This window comes from Engraulis encrasicolus, chromosome 23 (genome assembly GCF_034702125.1).
Source record: "Engraulis encrasicolus isolate BLACKSEA-1 chromosome 23, IST_EnEncr_1.0, whole genome shotgun sequence".
Lineage (NCBI taxonomy): Eukaryota > Metazoa > Chordata > Actinopteri > Clupeiformes > Engraulidae > Engraulis > Engraulis encrasicolus.
The window spans coordinates 19,824,430-19,844,374 of NC_085879.1; the positions used below are offsets into that span (position 1 = coordinate 19,824,430).

The following is a 19,945-nucleotide window of genomic DNA, read 5'->3' on the forward strand; positions in this document are numbered from 1 at the left end:
ACTTTTTCAATGATTCTTTAATTCTATTTCACAATGGAACTTCTCTGAAAATCCCACAAAGTGCTTGTGAGTGACAACATAGTGAGAACTCAAATTTTCCCATAAAAGTCTAACCTTCTATGACGGAGGTCATCTTGCACCTGTTCACCCCCCTCGGGGATCGAACGTGCGACCTCGTCAACTACAACGGTCCGGCAATGGGAGACACAGTACGATACCGCTGGGCCAAGAGACTAGTCTCTCGGCCCAACGGCACGAGACTGTATGAGGCTATCGGAGGGAGGTTTACCAACGTTCCACGCCAACTCTGTGCTAGTTAGCCTCCGTTACACTCTCCCCCTTAAACCTCACTCCCATCCAGGTCACGGCACCACTGTGACGGAGGTCATCTTGCACCTGTTCACCCCCCTCGGGGATCGAACGTGCGACCTCGTCAACTACAACGGTCCGGCAATGGGAGACACAGTATGATACCGCTGGGCCAAGAGACTAGTCTCTCGGCCCAACGGCACGAGACTGTATGAGGCTATCGGAGGGAGGTTTACCAACGTTCCACGCCAACTCTGTGCTAGTTAGCCTCCGTTACACTCTCCCCCTTAAAACTCACTCTAGACGGTGGGCTAGATTTCGTAGCTCCTTTAGAAAATGAGTTTCGTTCTCACTCTCGAGTGGCAACTTGATTTTTCTAGTATGACCTCCTGACAATATGTAAAGCAATATTCTGGCTGTTGCCACGCTGAAAAGCTGCACGTTGATCTTAAAAAATAACGAAAATAAAAGAGACTGGGGGTGACGTCACATAATGCACAGTCAATGGGAAGTCTCCGCCCCTCAAAGTTGAAAAGGGAATATTTATCCGCATATCGGGCTTTTTTCATAGGCAGATAATTCACCTAATCATTGAAACAACGTAGGCATTTAATTCCTGACCATTTTCCTGTTAGCGGAAAAAATAACACAGCTTGCATTTCTTTACTGACACGTAGTTTTTGGGAGAATTGATCTACCCCCGTCGCCTCATTGCTCTATTGCTTTGAGGGAACAGACCTGTCATCTTTTTAACATTTATCTCTCGTTGCCCAATGATGGTCAGACAGTCGAACACTAACAGCGAAAAAGAGCACTCCTGAAAGTTTGAGAAAAATATATTTTTTTGCATGTACACAACAAGTGAGCCCACTTACCCCCCAACTTGTCACTTTTTGCCATGAAATCTGACGGTTCCGGGTAGCATGCACGCGCTAGCTGTATTCTGCCTCGTTGACTTTGCATTGACGTGACGTCACTCGGTCGGCTAGTTTTTGTTGTCATTTTTATAAATCAATGTGCAAGTTTTGAGGATGGCAACAGCCGAAATATTGATTAATGGGTTGTCAGGGGGTTATATAAGCAAAAATAAAGTTGCCACTCGTTAACACCAACGAACTGACAAGATATGAGACTGGGCCCACCACCTACTCCCATCCGGGTCACGGCACCACTGTGACGGAGCTCATCTTGCAGCTGTTCACCCCCCTCGGGGATCGAACGTGCGACCTCGTCAACTACAACGGTCCGGCAATGGGAGACACAGTACGATACCGCTGGGCCAAGAGACTAGTCTCTCGGCCCAACGGCACGAGACTGTATGAGGCTATCGGAGGGAGGTTTACCAACGTTCCACGCCAACTCTGTGCTAGTTAGCCTCCGTTACACTTCTATGTCACCGTGTTATGTAGCCTACATGTATGGTGGTGTATTACTGCTTCATACACGGTGTGTGCGACAAATGAAGTAATGAACTGGCCCTGGGCAAATATATCGCTATGTAGGGCCCATATATGGAGGGACGGGTGGCATATGTCACTTTGTACACTATCCTACATGGTACATTACCAGAAAGGAAATTGTAATTATGGCAGGGTGGGTGGAACTTGGGGGCAATTTGACATGTCTGGCCCAGAGCCTCTGGGGCTCTGGTCTGGCCTCTCAGAACCTGTGTTCGATTGGCCCTTTAATTAATCAACACCCAATTGCAGTCTAGACAAAACATTTCATACACGTGATCATTAATTGACTTACCTTGAATAAATAGATAGGTGTTAAAACACCCTAAATTTAACACAATATGTATTTATTAGCCGAAACCTATGAAGTAGTTCATAAACATCACTGTACCACGACCTCGATTCCCAAAGTCCCGCCCACCCAGAAAGTAGACCAATGAGGACGCGCGTTCTTTTTTGGTATGGCCAATTAACATACAGATAATCTGGCAGAACCCACCTTGATTTATGGGCCTGCAACTAAACTTGAAAGTCTGCGGTGGTCCGTTCTGCTCATCAAGGGCCCAAATGCAGCGATATTTCTGCAGAAGTATGAACAGCATTTGTTGAGTAAAGGCAACGCTACAATGGGATTGATATGCTGTAGGTTGAGGAACGGTGCTCAAGGAATGTGTGCGGGAAGATCGCTTCTGTGATCAGCGGTGTTGTGCTCGAAGACTGGGAGAGGCCGGTTGAAGCAAGGCCGGTGAAGTATTGGTGTCATTTTCGCTTGGAGCAACGTGTTGCTTGTATTTTATCAGGCTGGAATTTCATCCAATTGATTGAACGCTGGCAAAGGACAGTCTGTCTGGGAATTGTGGAGACGACCAGATTTCCCCAGTTGATTTGTTGACAGTCATTTCCAGCTTGCTAATGTTACTCTGATAGCTTAGATGAGATAGCTAGCTGTTTGGCTTAGAAGCTAGCTAATGTCTTATGAGCTAACGTTAACTCCTAGCTTCATCCAGATTTTTAATGCAGTCGGAATGGGAACACTAACCTTATGAATGGACTGATTACCATGACCAGTAGACAAGGCGAATGCAAACTTATAAGAACGTTTCCCACTTGTTAGTGTCCTTTTTATTTGTGCTTCGCCCTCTTGGTTTGTGCACCGTTAAGAGTTTGTGAAAAAGGTAGGCAGCTAGCTTGCTGGCTAACAAACAAGGTTCGTTAGAGAGAGCATGGATGGGCGTAGAAGGTTTACTTGCTAGCTAGCTTGCTACTCAAGGCAAATCGCTAGTTGAACGCGGGCGTTGCATTGCTTTTTTTCCTCCCCCAAGGCACGTTTGCTTATTTCTTGTCTTATGTTGAACTTTTTGGAAAATTACATTGCCACGATTGCTTTTGCATGCCCTGTCCACACAAGTAGAGCTACCGTTTTGTGGAGAGATTTCTATGGTGTAACGGTTGCCGCTTGATTTATGTGGCTTGTGAACAAACACACCTAAAGGTTGGGTCAGGCACATAGCTACACCCCAAATGAAGGAGTACAAAGTGGTGGTTCTGGGCAGCGGAGGCGTCGGCAAGTCCGCGCTGACCGTCCAGTTTGTCACCGGCACATTCATCGAAAAGTATGACCCGACAATAGAGGATTTCTATCGGAAAGAGATCGAAGTGGACTCGTCCCCCTCGGTTCTGGAAATCCTGGACACGGCAGGAACAGAGCAGTTCGCCTCGATGCGAGACCTGTACATAAAAAATGGCCAAGGCTTCATCCTAGTTTACAGTCTGGTAAACCAACAATCATTTCAGGTAACAGCTTCAAGTTATTACAAAGCAGAATTTCAAGTTATTACAATGCAAGTGTCAACACATCAGCAGTTGCAAAGTATTTGGCATGATTGATTCCATAATTGGTCCATTTTAATTAGTGTTGCTTGACCTGATTGTGTGTACAGACCCTGGTCGAGCCGCAACAAGAACCAGAGACATGACTTCATGTTGATTGAGTTGAACTCCAATAGCCGTTGACTTTTTCAAGTTGTATTATGAACTTGCCTTTTCTTCCATACAACCTCCTCCCCACCCCCCTCTGCGTCCCAGGACATCAGACCCATGCGGGACCAGATTGTGCGGGTGAAGCGCTTCGAGAAGGTGCCCCTGATCCTGGTGGGCAACAAAGTGGACCTGGAGTCGGAGCGCGAGGTGGCCGGGCAGGACGGCCGGGCACTGGCCCAGGAATGGGGCTGTCCCTTCATCGAGACCTCGGCCAAGAGCAAGACCATGGTGGACGAGCTGTTTGCCGAGATCGTGCGGCAAATGAACTACGCCACGCTGCCGGAGAAGCAGGAGCAGTGCTGCACGGCGTGCGTGGTGCAGTGAGGGTTCACTGGCTCTGTACAGACCGTACCACCCCCCTCCACCTCAGGTAAACACATGTCTGAACATACAACTAATAACTGTACTAACACGCACTGGAGTGGTGCAGTGAGGTTCACAGTACTTCATATAGGGTGACCATCTCCGTCACAGCAAGAAAGGAGGACATATTTTGTGGACGGGGGTCTGGGGGTCCTCCCCCAGACAATTTTGTATTTCTTAAGATGCATTTTCATGCATTTGAATCAGTTGGGCGTCCGGCTTGATGCTGTGCCAGACGCCGGACAAGGCATTGAAAAGACAAACGGTCCGGCCACCCTAACATCATAACACCCTTTTGAGCAGGGCTCTGTACGGGCTGTACCACCCCCTCAACCCCAGTTAAGCCTACCAGAGTATACTCACTCAACGCAGCCGTACTGTCTAAGCAGGGCTGCACAGCATGTGGTGCAGTGAGGTTCCCCGATTCCTCTCTGGGAAACCTGAGCATTTTTACAGCCTATGCCCCCCCCACCACACACCTCATGTAACCACCCAACTAACACCCATAGAGGAGGAGTATAGCCGTCAAACTGTCAGAGCCACCATTTGGTTACCCGAAGGCCCAGGTTCGAATGCGAGTGGGGCAGCTCTCCTCCCTTTTGCTAAAGGAGAATGTAGTCTACAGCCTGGGCAGTAGGCATTGGCTTCTGCCTGTGAAGTTTGTAGACAGTGGCTCTGCCTATGTGCAGTAGGCATTCGGTCTGCTGCTGCTCCTGCTGCTGCGTTTGTTATCATTAGATCACAGAAAGAATGTGGCGTGAATAATATAGAGGGGCCGAGTGCCCTCAGGCCAGGGGAGATGTGTGTGTGTGTGTGTGTGTGTGTGTGTGTGTGTGTGTGTGTGTGTGTGTGTGTGTGTGTGTGTGTGTGTGTGTGTGTGTGTGTGTTTTCGCTAAAGCTGTGGGGGTAATGTGTGTGTAGTGTGTGTGTGTGTCTGTGTGCATGAGAGGTCTGTGGGAGCTGGGAGATTCCCAGGAAGCAGAGGAGAATGTTCCATCCTGACTGAAAACTGATGTTCTTCCAAAACAGGAAGTAGACATCTTCCCTGCTTGAAAAGCTCTCCAGTCTGTCTCTCCCTCTCTTGCTCTTGCTTGCTCGCTCGCTGTGTGTGGTTGGAATTTGGAAATTAACTTTGCACAATGTGCACCCTTGCCAGCCATAGACAAATGGTAATGATCATCAGCAGTGCACAATACAAATTCCTACAAGTAGAATATACCAGCCACTGACATTTACTTGTTACCAGCAATTTGTTGCAAATATGAATTTTTAAGAGCGCAGATGAAATGCACTCGCTGTAGTTGTCTGAGTAAGTCGGTATTGTACTGGCAGTGTTGATATTTTCAAATCTCTTTATCGTACTTATCTCACTGTGCTTGCCAAAAGGAAATGTTAATGACCTCTGAAAAGGTATAATGACCGTTCCCAATGGCAATGAGTTTTGTGCGTAAGCCAATCACAACTCTGGAAAAGTCCCTCCCTCCCTCCCCCTGAAATGAGTCCAGCAACATTAATTGGTGCAAAGAAGTTGGAAAAGTTTGCCCCAATGGCTGCCCAAAACTATAAACACCTAGGGCCGATTCTACTCAGGGAAATAAACTTGAAGCATTTTCAACTGTTGATTTTGCATGCAAAAAACAATAGAGATTTCCCATTTGGACGTGCCGACTTCCTTTTTGGGCTTGCCTACTCAATATCAGGGAGGGATATGGATATCCAGTGAACACTCCTGAACTTCTGATTGGCTGTTCCAATCAACAAGTAGATTTTTGGTTCGAGTCGATATTTTAAATGTTTTCAACCGAGCTGTGCCGTGCCCATAATGTAACAGTCACTGGTTTGTCCTGATGAATAAATGAGAATCCCATTTGAATTCCAGGTCATGCTCACGGCGAAGTCCGCATTGGACTTGCGTATGAATACATTTTCTCTGTTTGAAACTCCTTGTCATTGTCGCAAACTCTCTTTTTGGAGGAGGGGGGATTGAACCCAGGTCAGAATCGAACCCAGGTCTACAGTATAATAGTACAGAGCTTGTTTAGCCACCGTGTAACAACCATGTAGTAGGTTGTTGCATAGACACGGTGTGCCCTGTTTAATGAATGAGTTTGTTTGTTCAAATAGATGTAGTGCATACACTGTAGTTCGTGTCTGTGTCGGCTAAAACATTTCCTCCATCTATTGAAACCCGGTGTCACTATGTGACACGCATTATGCTCTGTACGATTTTCCTCTTTTAATGCCTTGGCAAATCTCAACCCTGTATGCTTGTTGGCGAAGACATTTTTTTTAGTCCCAAGATGTCCAAACTGCTACTACTGTAACCATGTCGGCATAGTGCAGAGAGGTTTGGCCTGCGTGAAGGAGTCATTTCAATTCCATGTCATTGCACACAATTTTGTGTAGGTGACACACAATGTGCTTTGTATAGTGTGCTGCTTTTTATGCCGTTGCCAATGCCAGCCACTGCCCTGCATATTGGCACAAGACATTTCATTTCCTCCTGTCTTTTGTTTGTTCCAGACACAACCTGGCAGTATGCCCCTTGAACCAGTCTGCAGTCTGCTCCTCTGACGTCAGACCACCGTCACCACCACCACCACCAACCCCAATGGAGCCTCACCAGCGACTCGAGCGACACCCACCCACCACCTGACTGGCGCTCCTCCCTGCACCACCCTCTTTGATACTGGTGGGCTGCCCGGGCCAGATTCTGCCCCACTTGGAAGGCAACAGAACTGAGGGAGGGGGCAACGGGGGGTAGGGTGGATGATTTGGGTTGGGATTGAAGGGGGCACTAGACCTTTTTATCTTCCCCCCTCGGCTCCCTCCCCCTGTAAAAATCGCCTGACTTGTCGAGCCCACTACACTACACTACACTACACTACACTCACCTGCAAAATGCACTGGCCTCTCTGGTGGTGAACAATAGGACAAAAGACTTTGTATTATTTCTCCAAAGAGGTTAAAAAGAAAGAAAGAAAGAAGTTTATTTTAGCCTCTTTGTATTACTCTGATAACACACATAGCGAAGGAAGAGACGATAGGGGGAACATACAGTAGGTGACAATGACAGGGCTATTGGTTTTTAGTATTTTTCAAGAAAAACAAAAAAAAGGGCGTTTTGGGCTCATGGGCTGTTTGTTGGCTCATGGCTAAGGCACGCTGTATGTGCTGAGCCATATATATTATATATATATATTAATACGAATATATATATATATATACATACACCTTGTGTTTAAATATTTTAAAGAATTTGGTATATAATTTTAAGTGACATCAGTCTTGCAGGTTTGACACCTGTGCTATCTGTATTTTTTTACAATGTATGCTTTTTGGTTTTTGTTTTATTTTTCTCTTTTTTTTCTCCTCCCTCCTCTTCCTTTATTAATCTATTTATTAAAAAAATCTTTAATTATTGTGGTAGCTACTTTTAATGCCTTTTATTTTGTATCGGTGGTTGTTTTGCTTTTGTGACCGCTGTATGCTTTGGTTCTGAAGTGGAGCATAATTGACGCCTTAAAGGATTCCAGTCTCTAGAAGTGTTGTCAATGTCTCATTATTTCTTCCACCAGCACACACGGGGCATGTTCACCCACTGCAACATTTTATTGCTGCTAAGATCTCTTGATTAAACGAGTTATTCAGCTGCAACACAGCAAAATTACATCCTTGTGGGGTATGTGTGCTACCGTTTGGTAGGCGTGGTTGACCAGTTTTCCAATTGGAGATGTTTTCCCTGACGTAATATTGCACCCACAAGTGTTCTCACTCTTACCTGCCAAAGGCTCAAGTTGTGACACACTGTACACCTACTTTCTGTTGAATGCAACGAGTTGTAAGTGTTTGATGTGCCTTAGACCTCTCTCAAGAGATATTTTATTTTATTGTATAGGACTGTGGATAGATGACAGGAGAATTGTTGGGAGGGAGAAATGGGGCAGGATTGGGAAATGTCAGGCCGGATTTCAACCTGGGGCCCATTGGGAACTGAGTGTACTCTAAGCACACTGCACGACAGCAGCACCCCTCAAAAACATGAAGTGATGCATCTGGTACACTTACAAAAAAGTGGTAAACCTGCTAATAGCCTGCAGCCATCAATCCATTTTTTTTTTAAATGGAGACTGAAGGATCGTCCTCCATGTCAATTTACCCTGGGTTGCTACTGAACCCTCTTGTGATGCTCTGCTGACCATATTGCACAGACGTCTTTTCAGTACTGTGCCTATGGATGCTGGTGCCTTCCTCTTACTATTTTGCAGTGCGTGTAGACATATTTTTGTGCATAAATCATAAAACAAGTACTGGCACCAGTTTCATACAAGTGGAAATGGAGATGTAAGGATACTGTAAGTGCAACCCATTTTTTTGTAAATGACAATTAGGGTGGAAGTAAGTGGGTTTTATATTGTCACTGCTATGTGGTGCTGATTATGGGTGTGGAGAGCTGTTCCTCAATCCAAGGGTTACCCTAGACAGGGCACCTGTCAGGGTCCCCCTGATGGGCCAAAGGGGGGTCTTTCTCAAATCCTAGGACAGTGTCCTTGCAAGGGTATCAGCCTAATTAGTCACAGCCAGTGATTGGATACTCTATTAGTCACACCCAGTGATTGGATATTCTGTAGAGTTCATCAAAGAGTATCCAATCACTGGCCGTGACTAATTAGGCTGATACACTTGGAAGGACACTGTCCTAGGTTTTGAGAAAAAAAAAACAACAAATTGCAGAACTTATACTGATAAATTCCTTTTATGTCTGCCAATGCTGAATACTTGTCTATGGAGTTATGTCAAACCTGGTATGCATTTTAGCTTCCAGACCACTTGGTGGCGATAATGGACCAAATACAAGGTCCAAATGCAGTCTTGCTCTTTGGTATGAGAAGACAACACAGCCGTCTGTCACAAGAGACTCTGAAGTTGTAGCCTGGGTTATTTCCATTTATAAAGTTTCTGCCTGCTTTTGTTGTCGACACAATGAAGCGTGTGTTCGTGACAGTCGGGACGACAAGATTTGATGAACTAATCGACAGCGTGACATCCGAGGAAACGGTTCAGGTAACAAATTTAGTGGTTCTGTCATCGGATCTGTCAGGTGGCCTTATGTGTAAACAATGAAAGTTTGTGACCCGTCATTGCAAGACAGCTGAAATATACCAAAGTCATGACATGCCATCCTTCCTTTTGCTTACTTGAAGGCTCTGGTCGGTCGTGGATATACGGAATTAGTTCTCCAAGTCGGCCATGGTTCTCACGTCCCTGGACCCGAGAGTTGCCCTGGTCTCAAACTGACAGCTTTCCGTTTCAAAGATTCCATAGCAGAAGACATGAAGCAAGCAGATCTGGTAGTCAGCCACGCAGGTAATCTTCATTGACAGTGTCCTCGCAACTGTTGTCAGAACAATATGCACATGTTATTTCCAATGTGTCTGCCTGCCTGGCTGCCAGCCAGTGGCTCCAGGTTGCTCATTTTGTACACCTGACAAATAAGGCCAACTCTGTATAGGCCTAACCAGTCCGTGCCCTCCTAGTGAAAGTCGATGATAATCAGGGCTAAACTCTGTAGCCTAGTCTGTGGAGTTTATTTGGAGTATGAGGGTTCTATTCAGTGTTGTGATGTATGTATTCTTTCTCACCATGCAATTGTGTATGCCCTCTGTTGTCAGTTGCTCTGGATTAAAAGTGTCAGCCACATGTAGTGTATTTCTAATGTAATGATTTTGCTTGTTTCCAAGGGGCTGGGAGTTGTTTGGAGGCCCTCGGAGCCCAGAAGGCCCTGCTGGTGGTGGTCAATGATAGGCTGATGGACAACCACCAACTGGAGCTCGCTAGGCAACTGCACTCCGACTCACACCTGCTCTATTGCACCTGCAGGTCAGTCATGGACATGTGGACAATAGTACCTATTGGCTACAATATAATATGATAGTGAAGTGATATATTGTGATAATGAATAATGGGGGGCACTGTGGCGCAGTGCGCTAAGCAGCCCCCCACATATGGACTTGCATGCCCATGGTGACGCAGGTTCGAATTCGGTCCTTTACCAGCCCTGCCCAGTCTCTCTTTCCCTCTTCATGTCACACTCTCTCAACTGTCCTATTATCAATAAAAGCACAAATTCCCTTAAAAATGAATAAAATTCTGTAGTATTTTATGCTGAATATAATGGCGTGTGTAAAATAGAAGGTAAAAGCTAGCCTAGTAAACCAGCACCACCCGCTGGACGCCGACATTTTTCGACTGCGAGTGGTCTGGCCTCGCATCGTTTTAGTGGTCTGCCAGGCTTGCCAAGAATCTCGCAAACCAATCACAACGCAGAGATTTGTTTTGAATCAAAGCGGGCAGGGTTTTGAGGGAGTGACGACGAAGCTTGCAACGTTGGGAAAGCACATCAACGAGAAAGATAGCGTTGATTGGTTAGAGCGCCGGCCTATAGGCACAGGCACGATTTGAAAGAAAACGGGTTGTTCTCATCAACAAACCCCCAGGGGGTGCCCACACCCCAGGTTAAGAACCACTGATGTACACTACTTTTAGGCATTACTTTACTTCACTTTGCTTTACTTTACTTAATGTTACTTTTACTAAACTTTACTTTACATCTGTTTCCTATACATTGCGTTATTACATTGTGTAATTTCCTCTTTCTCCTTTGCACTTTGTTTGTCCAGCACACTGACTGAGACTCTGAAGAGCATGGACTTCTCCACCCTCACACCCTTCTTACCTGGCCAGCCACAAAGCTTTGCCAAATTCCTGGACAAGGCACTAGGTGTTACTTCACAGAGCTGAGCAAAGGTCTAACATCGCAGGACACATTTACAAAAAATGTAAAGTCATGTGTACTTTCCTTTGGACACCTGGAGTCACAACCAACTTCTTGATAACTCATGGACTACTAGGGGTGGCTGCTTGAAATCTTTGGCACCTTGAGAGTGAAAATGATATTAATAGATGTCTCAGATGCCTCACTGAAGGTCTGGAATGGTAGTCTGACACACAGGACATTTCCCGGTGGCATGGCAGACTTCCTGGACAGAGGCTTCATTTTCCTTAGAGATACGCCCACAATTTAGAATGGTCCACCCAAAAATGCAGTATTTTTGGTCCCTCACTACCTCACCATCAGCTCCAGGCCCTTAGATTCTGCCACACTGTGAGCGCAACCCTCGTGGACCAAGCAGCATGCACATGGGTATGGCTGGGCAAAATGTGAATGTCAGCTGTTCTTGTAAATTTAGGGTGACAAGGCCTGAATTTGTGGAAAATAGTGTTTGCTATTAATGTCATCTGAAAGGTTCCACCATTCCAACGTTGTTGCAAAATGACTTGCAAGTAATAAGGTGATGGTGTACAATCATGATTTGTTTTCTATTTTTACTATGTATCTAATCATGGATCTGTCTATGATCTACATAAACGTATTGAAATGTAAGTTCTCGTCCTTTACTCTTCTTCTGTTCCAAGTCAATTTGTCACCTTCAGAAATGTATATAGCTGACAACACAAGTATCATTTAAATACTTAAATGAAGCAGCATGTTTTAAATAACTATTTGTTAATACCAAGCCGAGATTAATGTTTTAAGAGGAAATATACACATACTGTACATATACACCATGTATTTAAATTCAGCATGGACAACACAGACAATGACGCCCAAGAGTAGAATGCTTACAAGTTCCTTGTTATTACTGATGATGTTGCACAATGAACAGGGGAACCATTTTCAAGCCTCAAAAAGAAGTCCTGTTGTCTACATCAGTGATTCTCAAACTGTGGGACAGGGCCCACTGGTGGGCTATGACGGTATTCCACGTGGGCCCTGATATAATTTGTATTGTATTGTTTGTTGGGCCAGAGGTGGGCCCTGAACCTTTCTGATAATTTCGAGTGGGCCCCGATTTGGAAAATGTTGGGAACTCCTGGGGCCTACTACAAAGCTGTTTAAGTTAAGGTTAAGTTAAAAGGTAAATCATCTATTACAAGAGATTTTCCAGGCTCTTCTATTAGATGATTTACCTCTTAACTTAACCTTAACTTATCCTGAACCAGCTTTGTAGTATAGGCCCCTGGTCTACACCTAAGCTCCTCTGACTGTGATGAGCTGAATGGATGAGAATATACAGAAGGCTACTTGCACTGTTAGAAATGCGTTTCCTCTGTGTGCTGCTGATGGTGAACACCATAGCAGGTGAACTTTGTACAAACAGACAGCCTCTCTGGCACAGGAAGTCAGCAAAGAGGAAGCTGCTGCCATGAGTTAACGAGATTCGACACTGAACATGAAGAGACACAGAAACGGTCTCAATTCAGCCAAGATCTTGTGGAAATGATCCAAAATAATGACTTTTTTTTTACATCACATCACATCTTTCACATATAACTCCTGTGTCACTTGGTGAAGGAATATAGGGTCTATAGTAGAGTATAACTCCTGCTGTTTCCTGACTTCAGCTACAACTGAATAAGTTCCTTGGACTTAAGACTGAAACGGCTTCAACCTCAAAGAAGTTCAGCTGCTTTCTGTTCAACTCTCTGGATATCATGACCTGCGTGAATGACAATCTTTATAGAATTCCAAAATGATTCCACTCAAGTCACTCTCTGCACTCTTTGTTGTTGTATTTTGTTTGAGATGCTCTTCTACCTCTGTGCCAGGTAAGTTATAATTGTTTTAATAATGAAAATGATTTTTTTATTGAAAGTTGTGGGAGGAGACTTTTGTTACGTTTTGACAATAGTGTTGGTAATTTAATGTATGTTCATTGTTTGTAACATGCCTGCCATCAGAAAGGTCAGGGTGCTGTGAGGGAGTTTCCAGTCCTCCACGTTTGAATCAAACGTGGCTGATGAACAAACCTATTGAGTTAACTATTTTAGCTTAAGGATGAAGGCACAGATTCACTGTCACATTTTACTGGCAATACTCCTATTACTGGCTGTTAAACCTATTTGGATTCATTAATTAACTGGTTTGTTACAAGGAGTGCATTCTGTTTCGTTCATGGTTTTCAGATGTAAGCTGTTACATTGTTAATTTGGAAAAAGTAAACTGCTCCTGGAATTGTGTGGAAAACTTCAACTTCAGTCACAAGTGAGTAAGAGTCAAAAGAACTTGTAAACAACTAAGGTTCATTTTGGAAAATTGTCTTACTCTTTATCCAAAGGGTACTGCCACTTCGGGCCAGGCCACACACATCCTTGAAAGAGTGTACATGCAGTACAAGTGATATGCTGATTCACAATTTGATTTCATAGTGAACTATCTTTACTCCCCTGTATTAGGTTTGGAAGTAGATCATCATTCAATGATTGCTCTGTATATACATATAGAGATATGTGTAGAGCAGGCTGCATCTTTCCTATGGAAACGCCACACCTGCGCTTCAGCCCTCTGTCCACAACTCTATCTAACGGGAGCACACAAAGAACTCAGACTCATGAACTTAAAAATGCTGGTAAGAGTTTCATGTATTGTTTGATATCTTTTGGTGTGATAGGCTCTTACATATTTTCGAAGGAATAGTTAAAAGGAGAAAATAGAAAGAAATTCAGAGTCCATGTATGTTGTTTCCATGTAGAATGGGTGCTTCAAGGTTACCTCTGAAGGTTTTCTTTAATTACTTTACTACCTCGGCACTGAGGAGAGTGCATGAAGTATCTACTTTTTTATTGAAAACTTGCTAATTTATGGAAATGACTATGGAAATTACTGTTATGGCATTACTGTCACGAATTGGAGGCTAATAATGTTGTCTTTTGAGAGTCAACGAACTCTTAATCTAGTATTACATAAGGCTCTTGGTAATGTTATAACAGTGTTGTAATGATGTAGCTGAATCTTTTCAGCAAAGAGTGAACAAGCCCGCCACCGGGCCCATCTGCACAAACAGAACTCCTCATTGCTGTTGGTTTATTTTTTCATGTTTCCTTCTAGTAAAACTGAACCCACCCCAGAATGTGACGGTGCAGTGGAGTAATTCTACTGGGGACGTGCGTCTGCTGTGGGCCCTTGGCAAGCCTATTAAAGAGCAGTGCGTGGAGACTCACTTCTCTTTCCGCAGGGGCGAAGGGCCGTGGCAGGTTAGGATGTGGTTGTGGTGCTGAAGATGAGCCTTTCCTGTATTTGAGTCGGTGTGATGATGTGACACAGAAAATACCACTGTTGTATAGATTTGTTTTTGCTGGATTGTATTAACATTAATTTGATGTAAATGAAACATGTTGTACAATTAATCAAAGTACCAACTTGTCACAGTAGTGGTATTAGCTATGCCACCCTGATGTCTGCCTCTAAAAACATCAATGACCCATTTCTCTATTTGTCGAGCATTCTGTAAAAAATGTTGTTGCATTTAATTGGTCTTCACATTCTTCACATTTTCACTGATGTTCACTTCCTGAAGCCTGAGTTCACACCTCTGGTTATTACATAACACATAGCACAAGGCATTGACCCTTGCCTACAAAACCATCACAGGAACGGCCCCAGCTTATCTGAAGGACCTACTAACGCCCTATGTTACTGGAAGAGATCTGCGCTCATCCAGCACAAGCCGTCTGGCTCTGCCATCCAGTCGCTCTAGGTACTCCCAGTCAAGATTGTTCTCCGTTGTGGTACCCAAGTGGTGGAACGGTCTCCCAGAGGCAGCAAGACTAAGCACATCTCTTGCAGCCTTCAAGAAACAACTGAAGACCTTTCTCTTTCGAGAGAANCTACTGGACTAATGCTTGAACTGGCCTTGCCCCAGGGCTAACTCCTGACATGATGTTTAGTTTAGTTTGTGTGTGTGTACTCGTTATTTACTCTTAATAAAAAAACAAAACAAAAAACAAAAAAAAAACTAACCCCTCTGCAACCGCACTTGTTGTTCTGTATATCTCCTGTGCACTTTGTATTTGCTTGTGATGTTGGCATGAATATGTCCTCTTTTTAAAGTCGCTTTGGTATAAAGCGTCTGCCAAATGCAATGTAATGTAATGTAATGTAATACACAATAGCAAGTCCAATGTAATTACAGTAGAGTCAAATGTAACACCCATTGTGTTGGTCCTATTCTCTTAAGTCAATATTTTTCCAACCTTTTATTTTAAGCCTGTTTGTCATGCCATGAGCACCCGTTTGCTCTCTTCCCTTATCCCAGTCTGACTTTGCTCCCATTTGTTATTTTTACATTTTAATTAATTTACTTTTATAACATTTATTTTCACATTTACATTTAATTTTAATCTAATTGTTGGATTAACATTGAAACTTTTGTCTGTGTTTGTGCTCTGTACCTTTCAAACCTAGGACCCCTACCCAATTTCCAACAACTACCAATTCCCAGTCTCTCAGACGCGACGATACCAGTTCCGGGTCCGACATCGCTACAATAACAACTGTGGGGAGTCATACTGGAGTGATTGGAGTGAGACTGTCCCCTGGGGTCCTATCAAGCCTCCCCAGGAACCAGGTAGAGCACTGACACCTCAGCCAACATTTGTGAATGGGGCCCATGTTGGTACCAGATGTGTTGACAATGACAAGGTAGTCATTATGCTAAGCTAGTGGGGGACTTGCCAGTTCAATTCCCATCGCTGATTTTGGTATACAGTAGGTGCAGTGGGGGTATGCCTGTTCAGAGCTCTGCTCCAACCTCCCCCATGATTGAGGTGTCGTCCCACCCCTCCCCCCTCCATGATTGAGGTGTATTGTGTTATCAAAAACAACTTATAAGTGTCTGTCCTGTACTTTCTCTACACCTACTTTCTGCATAGGCAACTCGGAGAAATCTAAGCAGGCCAAAGACCTACGGGGCCTGTACGTAGCGATCGGGCTGGTGGCGGTCTTCATCATTCTGGCTGTGTTGACTCGACTGCTGCTGGACTGTGAGAGGTGAGCACAGCATCAGACATCTTGTCCACATTATGATCTTTGGTTTCCTTCCTGTCCCACTAGTATAAACATATTTATAGTTGCATTATATTATACATATGCTTTGATACGATGTACAGTGTAAAATGTGAAAGTACTTGTTTCACTGGCAAAAAAACCGAACATCCAGAAGAATATATGCAAGTCAACAACAGAATCACCAGGGTATATGGAACTCTATGTTAATATTATCAGATTTTTTTTATGTACCAATTTCAAACAAAAACAGTTAAATAACAAATGTATATACAGTAAATATAAATAATATAATATATAAAAAACAAAAATAAATATCTTTGAATCAGGAAATGTAGCATTTTGAAAAAGAGCTCTCCATTTCCTGGTGTTTGTAACAGGATAAAGGTGATCCTTGTGCCAGTTGGTCCTGATCCTGCGAAGAAGCTCAATGACCTCTTCCTTGAGTACAGTGGCAATGTGGAGGCAAGCTCTTTCTTTCTGTCCATTTTGCAAAAGTAGTAGTTGGTACACCGTGCTCTTCCGTATCGGTGCGTCTCCAGTTGAATAAATCGCAGAATGAAGAGGTGGACCACACACTCGTTTCAGAATTTCTGTTCATTTTAACAATGGTGTTACAAGATGGCCTTGACTACATGTGCTGTTCAAATGATATGGTTTGGCATGAGAATGAATTGAGGCAAAAAAGATGATAGGATCTTTGGCCTCTGGGGCATTATGATCTATTTTTCTCTCTCTATCTCTCTCTCTCTCTCTCTCTCTCTCTCTCTCTCTCTCTCTCTCTCTCTCTCTCTCTCTCTCTTTCTCTGCTGTCTTAGGGATGGGTACGAATATCTCCGCAACTGAGGGACGCCTTTGATCCTGACTACACAGAGTCCACTTGCGAGGTCACGGGTGATGACCCAACAGGCTGTGTAGTAGACGAATTACCTCAGAGCCCAGTGTCATCGCAATCAAATCACAGTCAGTATCAGAAGTATTCTGCTTGAGGAAAAAACTTCTCAGATTTGACCAAGAGAAACACTTGTGGTGTCTGTGTGCAGGGATATTGCTATTACATCTAATTGAAATACATTTTGAAATACAAAATACTATTGAATTAAGTGAGACTAAGTGAATTACATGTATTTGTATTTTGTATCAAAATACTTTCATCCAGTATTTTGTGTATTTCTACAACAAACTACAAATAGGCTACAAATACTTTGTTCTAAAGAATGTTATTACACAATATGAACACAAGATGGTGCTGTAGGTTAAAAAGTATATGAATGCCCCTAGCTGAATTGGAGGCACATGCTTGGATTTCTTAAAGGTACACTGTGCAGGAAATGGTCAAAAAAGGTACTGCAACTATGCTGCTCATTGAAACTGGGCTGCCTATTGCCAAATTTGATCTTTCCATGAAAGTTTACTAGGTAATAAACAAATATTTTCTAGTATGGTCCAAGTAGAGTCATTTTTGCAGCTAAAAATGGCTATATTGGGAAATTCAAAATGGCGGACCATGGAGAAGATCCCCCTTTTCATGTATGAAAAGTGCAATTTTTCCAGTCATAATGAATACTTAGAATTTGATGGTGGTGGTAAGTATTTATGAAAAAGGTAACATTAGTGAATGGGCAGCATGAATTCTGGAAATAAACAACTAAAAATCTCACACAGTGTCCCTTTAAGCCTTGACTGCACAGGAAGTTCAATTTGATTCAAGGTGATTGGCTAATCATTTAATTCATTCCTCAATGAGGTGTTAATGTTTTCCCCATGTCATTCAAACCTGCTTTCAGTTTGCCATTTAGGGCCTTTTGTGTAGAATTGAGATATTACCTGTGCATATTGTTTTAAAACTAGCTGTATAATGTTACATTTAAATATATCATAAAAGCTCAATTGTAAAGTCTTTGTCTCATTTGCAATTGGGATGGTGAATGAAAAACAGTCCCCTAAAAGTTGTTGTGGCTAGGCTGACAGCTGGGAAACCTAATTGTTTTCTCCACGGAGGATGGGCCAGGTGGCGGGGCGAGGCCACAAGCACAAGTGGAGGAAGCAATGTTGCATATTGGAATGCACTCATAGAGCCAACCAGTATAGTTGCAATACCCACTCTGGCCACCATGCTATGGCACTGCCATGTTAATTCAGACAAATTAAGTCAAGAGTGAAGGGTGACCAGTTGAGAGATGTTCTCATTTGCAGGATGTTCTCATTTGAGAGGATACACTTTTTTTGTAGAACTCACTTGTTTACCACCACACATGCTTGACACCATCTAAGCAAATTTGTTTATCTTGGTCTCAAGAGAGATGAACAGACCAAGGATATGAATCACTGGAACCATGTTGTGTGATCTGAAGAGACCAAGATAAACAAATATGATTTAGATGGTGTCAAGCATGTGTGGTGGTAAATAAGTGAGTTTTACAAAAAAAGTGTATCCTATCAAAAGCCAAGCATGGCAGTGGGACTGACATGGTTTGGGGATGCATGGATGCTGTCAACATTGGTAATCTGAAATATACCTTAAAGAAACATGCATGTCAACATGCACTGTGACTACTGAAGCAGATCATGATATTCTCCATAGGATTGCATTCAAATCTCACACCAATCTATTTAAGCCAGATGCAGACTCAAAATTTAAAAGTTCAATGCAAAGAAAGGTTGAAACGCACACTGATGACCTCCCTTTTCATCCCTTTTCATTTCGTTTCATTTCGAGACGATTCGAGCCAACACAGCCCCTTCTCTACTGGATTTGAATCTGGGGTGTACTCACTTTTGTGAGTACATGTTCAAACATTAATGGCTGTATTTTGTTTTTTTTTCTGAGTGAGCAAGAAATTTAAGCTGTTAAATATGTTGTTAAAAGGTCACTAATCATTGTGTCAAAGTGAAATTTCTGTAAAGCTTTCCTATGAAAAGATATACTCACAAATCTGCAAAAACTGTGAGGGGTGTATTCACTTTCATGATATACTGTATAATGCAGTTTTTAATTATTTGGAACATTGTTTAGTGTATTTTTATATACATATCATTTTTGTATTCATTCTTTACTATTTATTCAATTATTTATTTTGTTTTGCTATACTTTTCCTGCTAACCTGCTTTGAAAAGCACTGCTGTAGAGAACTAACACCGTCTCTGTGTGTGCTGGAGAGAACTGACATGAGATGTTTGTGGTCGATTGGATGGGTGATGGGGAAATCCTGGAAAAACTGGCAGCTATAGTCCTTGTCCTACCTTTGGTTATGCGTACTGTAATCCTTCAATACATTTTGTATTTAATAAAGTCTATTTTGATTGTTTTCAGATGGTGTACAGTTCTTATATTCCCTGTGGAGACACAGGTCGGGTATACAAGAGCCTTATGCTAATGTCAGTATTCCTAATTCCTCAGGATTCCACTGGTGACTCTGTGACATTTTCTTAGATCATTATAAGTCATCTCAAATAACTACTGAGACATAGCAAAGCTTTAGCAGGCTGGTTTTCTAAGGGTTGAGTTGACCTAAAGTTGTCTGCTGAAACTCATGTAGTTGAGAGTAGTAATGATAAACAATATAAATACAAAAGCTATGTGACAACATAGTACGTCAAAAGGACTCTATCTATAATGTGGAGAGTGTTAGTCACATTGTTGACAAAATGTCAAAAGTAGAGGTCAGTTATGAGCACATTCTAAGTAGCCTACTGTTTTAACTAAATCCTCCCAATTTTCCTTTCACCTGCTTCATTACATTACCCCATCATGTGAAATTGTATAAAGACCTCATATTAAAATCTAATTTAATGTTGATCATTATTACACCACAGCCCCATTGAAGAAATCATAAATATAATAAATAAATAAATAACTTTTACAATTTAG

At 42.9% G+C, this 19,945-nt stretch overlaps 3 protein-coding genes across 3 annotated transcripts; all 3 read left to right on the top strand.

Moving 5' to 3' along the window:
- The first annotated feature begins 2,271 nt into the window (after window positions 1–2,271).
- On the top strand, window positions 2,272–6,814 carry rap2c (RAP2C, member of RAS oncogene family). The gene is made up of 3 exons (XM_063190657.1): window positions 2,272–3,560; window positions 3,852–4,176; window positions 6,693–6,814. The coding sequence occupies exons 1-2, from the start codon at window positions 3,288–3,290 to the stop codon at window positions 4,128–4,130; spliced, it is 552 nt and encodes a 183-aa protein (XP_063046727.1). The 5' UTR covers window positions 2,272–3,287; the 3' UTR covers window positions 4,131–4,176; window positions 6,693–6,814.
- Window positions 6,815–8,998: 2,184 nt separating this feature from the next.
- Window positions 8,999–11,613, top strand: zgc:92907 (uncharacterized protein LOC436733 homolog). The gene is made up of 4 exons (XM_063190625.1): window positions 8,999–9,233; window positions 9,374–9,536; window positions 9,911–10,049; window positions 10,850–11,613. The coding sequence occupies exons 1-4, from the start codon at window positions 9,153–9,155 to the stop codon at window positions 10,968–10,970; spliced, it is 504 nt and encodes a 167-aa protein (XP_063046695.1). The 5' UTR covers window positions 8,999–9,152; the 3' UTR covers window positions 10,971–11,613.
- A 1,847-nt stretch (window positions 11,614–13,460) lies between these two features.
- On the top strand, window positions 13,461–19,393 carry il2rgb (interleukin 2 receptor, gamma b). Its single transcript, XM_063190673.1, has 6 exons — window positions 13,461–13,639; window positions 14,119–14,264; window positions 15,475–15,637; window positions 15,942–16,059; window positions 16,455–16,539; window positions 16,893–19,393. The coding sequence occupies exons 1-6, from the start codon at window positions 13,519–13,521 to the stop codon at window positions 17,061–17,063; spliced, it is 804 nt and encodes a 267-aa protein (XP_063046743.1). The 5' UTR covers window positions 13,461–13,518; the 3' UTR covers window positions 17,064–19,393.
- The last annotated feature ends 552 nt before the right edge of the window (window positions 19,394–19,945 follow it).